Raw genomic sequence first — 4957 nt, 5'->3', positions numbered from 1 at the left:
TTTTGTCTTAAAGCTTTTATTTAACATGAGTTCATTCATATCAGACATTAATTGTACTTTGAATTTACTTTGTGCTGTTCCTTTTCCAGGTGAAGCTGTCAGACTTTGGGTTCTGTGCTCAGATCAGCAAAGACATCCCGAAGAGGAAGTCTTTAGTCGGCACGCCATATTGGATGGCCCCAGAAGTCATCTCCAAGTCACCCTACAGCACAGAGGTGATCATTACATTACATTACATTACATTACAGTACAGTACAGTACATTACATAGCTGAAGGTTTCATCCAAAGCCACTTGCAGTTATTTTAAGTACAGGTTATTGGTTACAGTCCCTGGAGCAGTGTGGGGACCTAGCCTGAAAAGGCTTCCCTATCACTGTAGCGTGTTGAATGCTGGCAACTGTTTTCTAGGTGGATGTTTGGTCCTTGGGCATCATGGTGGTGGAGATGGTGGATGGAGAGCCGCCATACTTCTGTGAAACTCCGGTTGCTGCGATGAAGAGACTAAGAGATGAGCCAGCCCCTACAGTTCGCAACATCAACCAAGTAAGTGGAAATACGTGCGGATCACTAGGATATAATATACTGTACTGTATATCCATAATGTGAAACGCACTAGGGGTTGAGGTGGGATTTGAACTTGCGACCCTCTGGTCTTTAACTTATTGATGCTGGATGCTGCGTATGCGCTGCATTGGCCCAGGCGCCTGGAGTGACACAGATGCAGCATTCAGGCTCATGATATTTGAGAATATTTATTAAAAATGTGGGTATGTTCAGTGTTTCCCAACCTTTTTTGACTCGCGTACCCCCTAAGCCTTTTTGTTGTACCATGAGTACCCCCTATCTCATGCTCTCTATATATTCCTTTATCCCAGTATGACTATACTCTATTCAATTGTCATTATCACATTTTCCACGTACCCCCTGAGGTGTGCTCGCGTACCCCTAGTGGTACACGTACCCCTGGTTGGGAAACACTGTGTTAGAGCAAGAGGAGGGTCTTAACGCAACTCATTTCATATTTTAATGTGCTGACATATTTTGCGCACTGAACGTGCGATCACACTGCCGGCGTTGAACGTAATTGACTTTGTAAGGGAGAGCAGGCGGCAGAAGCGTTAAAAGCCACAAAAGCGTTTCTAGAGGCGAGGGCGTCAAAAACGTCAAAAGCTGAGGGCGTCAAAAGTTGAACTTCATCTAAAAATATGTAATGAGCTCGGCGCCAGCAGGCGTCAGCCAATGGAATGTTCACATTTTTCTAAACACAAACTTCGGTTGGTCGAGATCCCTAGTCGAACGCTTCAGGTTGAATCGTTTGCTGCGTTCAACACCCCTGACTTGTGCTTTCCAGGCAGGAGCCTGTGCTTTCCAGGCAGTTGTAGCTCTCTCAACGCCGGCGGTGTGATCGCACGGTTAGGAAGGCACACGCCAAAACACGTCTGTGCACCAAAAAAAACAAAAACAAAACAGTTTGATGCAAGGTGCACCCCTTTCTGTTTGATTTGAAGTGTTTTACTTGAGCCAGCACTATCAAAATGAACCAAGAAACTTAAAGTGAACTTTGTGAGTGAATTTGTTTGTGTTTTGCATTTTGTGTTCTTCCTTAGATCTCTCCGGTTCTGAAGGACTTCCTGGACCGCATGTTGACGCGGGACCCGCTGGAGCGAGCTACGGCCACGGACCTTCTGGAGCATCCCTTCCTGCTGAAGAGCAGCTCACCGCAGTGCTTGGTGCCCCTAGTGGAGCAGTACCGCAAGCGCATGTCTAGATGCTGAAGTCATGCTTTAGTAGGCTAACCCGAACCCCAGCTGCTTAGGGCAAAGCATATCACTACAGTCAGAGTGACTCCACAACCATCAACCGTCTCACACACACACACACACACACACACACACACACACACACACACACACACACACACACACACAGCTCATGGGCCCACGCAGGTGTCTTCTGGCTTGTGGAGTATTTCGTCTTGCTGCTGAGTAACTGACAGCGACGCTCACAGTGGGGACGGAAAGCAATAGCGCCCTCTCATGGTTCCTCTGTGGGGGACGGAAAGCGAGTGCGCCCTCTCATGGTGGGGGACAGAAAGCAAGCGGACACTGGGGCACGGAATGCAAGCGCGTCCTCTCATGGCTCCGTGACTTTCCGGTTGCCGTGGTGATGAACCAAATTAAGGCATTAACTCGAAAGAGGACAGGAGAAAGCACTTTAAGGTGTGGCCAACACTGTAGAAACGGCACTGTACAGTTGACCAATGGATATCAACAATGGATATTAAGGACAAATTGATGACATTGCTCCTGACTGAGGGGATCCTGATAGGGCTGGTGGGGGGTGGTTCTTCCTGAAGTGAACTGTTGAGCTTTGAAGAATAAGGCTTTTCTTTTTACCATTTTTTACAATTATTTAAAAATAATTTAAAGGTATTCAACTGTCACTCTTGTTCTGCTGTGCCATTGATGACAATGTGAGGTCTGCTCAGGCGCAGAGCGACCTGGTTCAGACATCCCACCTATGAGATGCATGATGACATCAGGAGCACATCCAGGTTGAATCTGAGTGAACACATTCTTTTTTTGATGTTTTAGTAAAAAAATATAAATATATATATTCTACATTGGCTATTCATCAATGACTGTCATGGTGGATATTGTTCACTTTACTGCTGTGATGGAAGGTTTTCTTTTTAAAAGACAAACGTGCTATTATAAGTTGTTTTTATTGTTAGATTCATTCCCTCAAAGTTGTCCCTTCAACCTACTTTTGAGAAGACGTTGTTTCTATGTGGTGGCATTTTCAATATGGTACCTTGATCTCTCAAATGTCTCTTTTATGAAATGGTGACTTACAATTTATCTAGAGTTCTAGAAACTCCTGATAGACTTATCCTGTGTCTGCAAAACACATCTAGTTAGCATACAAGAAAAAAGACATTACATATCTTGTCTTAATTGATTTCAATTGGAAGGTGTGTCTGTTTACATCCAGGGTGCATTTGGTTATTTTAGGTAAGTATGTAGGCCTATCAGTGGCACTGTTCTTTTTTCAAGGTTGTGTGTGTGTGTGTGTGTGTGTGTGTGTGTGTGTGGTCATCGTGAGACTGTCATGTGCATTTGGTCTGCATCTACATAAAGCACACTAGCTTGGTACATGACGCCAAAGGACCTCCCCAGCCCCGACTGTGCCATATTTGTATTCTTCTGAGAATACTTTCCATGTTGTATTTGTATGTAGGTCATTCATGAATAGAAAAACATTATTTTAATTTTGTAAAAATGAATAAATTATGCCTATTGATAAAGAGTCAGCCTAACACTCCCTTTTTCCTCTACCTCTCTGAATCAGGTATACATCATTTTAGATGATGATGATGACCAAAGCTTCCATGGGAATATTCCAGCATTTATATATAGCATATAGCAAAGGCGCTATATAAAACGAAAGTATTATTATTATTATTATTATTATTAATTTGTCAGTGTAGTGAAATGCACTTATTTTCCATGTGTGAACAACCAAAGAGCAAGTTTGCAACAAAAGCCAGAAAACAGACTCCCAATCATAAACAATTTCCTTGGTCTTGGGATGAAGAACTTTTTTGCACAGGATTTATTATTATCATGTATTTTTTAAACTCTTAAGTATCTTGTTAAACTCACTTTCACACCAACACATAAAAAAGACCAGGAAAGAGATGAAACTGAAGGCAGATGGATTAACAGCCGACATTCTTATTTGGGGACTGCACGTTTCTCTGATGCCCCTTTGGTCCGACCCGTCAATATTCTGTTAATTTCCCATTAGTCCATTAGTTCGACATAACTTTGTTCCGATCAAATGAAACCTATTCTTCCAATAGCTCAATGTTCTAACCACAGGCTTTTCTACAGCTTCTTCGCCACTTGCAAAATGTCAAGTTAGGCACAATTTTTTCTTCACTCGTAAGTGTGGACGTTTTTCAAAACCATGTCCTTACTGTAAGGCTGTAACGATATTGTATCGAACCGAGAACTCGTGATACGCAGAGACACAATACTGTATTAAGGTGCAAGAAGGCAACATCGTGACAGGCCCTTGCAAAGTTCTATTGCCCCTCAGTCCAGAAAACAACCACATGACATGATGTGATAATCCTTCCAAGCTACAAAACATTTTTTTAGAACTTTTTTTTATTATTGTCGTTAGTGGCCTCTTGTAGCCTATTTTACATACACTATAGTTTTCATTCTTAGTTTGAGTTCACAGTGCTGGCAAATATGAAAAAAAATCATTAGAAATTATACATTTAAACAGCCATGGGGTGTATCGAACCATAGGTCAAAAATCCAGATACAAACCGAATCGTGAGTTGAGTGTATCGTTACAGCCCTGCTTTACTGACAGATTAGGGTTAGAAATTGTTTTGGTTTGGGCATAGTTTTAACTTTTTTCTAGTTTTTGTAGTTATTCACAAAATTGGAACGCTAAAACAACTGTACACTAACAGGTTAGGGTTAGGAATTGTTTTGATCTGTGCACATTTTCCCATGAATAGCATGTACGTAAATACAGTATCTGTGTCAAAAAACACAAGCGTTTAAAGTACAACTCGGTGAGTGCAGTCTGCTAAAATATGGACACCTTGTTAATCAATTATGTACAAATTATTAATATTATCATTAATAGCCTACTAATAATATCAAGAAGAATAAGTGTTATTAAATTCGTCAGCAGCTAGGCCTACATTGCTTGTGGCAACAATGCCCTGCCTAATTTACTGTCATTGTTGATTCTGACTTTTAGCCTACATTAAGAGGTGAAGAAAGTGACCTAAATAGCCTTTGGTCAGAACATTGAGCTGTCGGAAGAAAGGGTTTAATTTTATCGGAAGAGAGACATGTCGAACTATTGGTCTGTAGGAATATTGACGGTTCGGACCAAAGGGGCTTCGGGGACATAACCTCTCACTTG

At 41.8% G+C, this 4957-nt stretch overlaps 1 protein-coding gene across 1 annotated transcript in view; it reads left to right on the top strand.

Moving 5' to 3' along the window:
* Window positions 1-1811, top strand: part of LOC134469949 (serine/threonine-protein kinase PAK 6-like) — a 12967-nt gene extending 11156 nt beyond the window's left edge. The window contains exons 6-8 of the mRNA XM_063223971.1: window positions 90-215; window positions 410-544; window positions 1609-1811. Of these exons, the coding sequence (XP_063080041.1) occupies window positions 90-215; window positions 410-544; window positions 1609-1776 (429 nt within the window). The 3' untranslated portion in view covers window positions 1777-1811. The remainder of the gene's footprint in view (window positions 1-89; window positions 216-409; window positions 545-1608) is intronic.
* The last annotated feature ends 3146 nt before the right edge of the window (window positions 1812-4957 follow it).

Source organism: Engraulis encrasicolus, chromosome 19, assembly GCF_034702125.1.
Source record: "Engraulis encrasicolus isolate BLACKSEA-1 chromosome 19, IST_EnEncr_1.0, whole genome shotgun sequence".
In the NCBI taxonomy this organism is placed as follows: Eukaryota; Metazoa; Chordata; class Actinopteri; order Clupeiformes; family Engraulidae; genus Engraulis; species Engraulis encrasicolus.
Note: the sequence above shows the minus strand (reverse complement) of the source record. Positions and strands in the feature narration are given on the sequence as shown.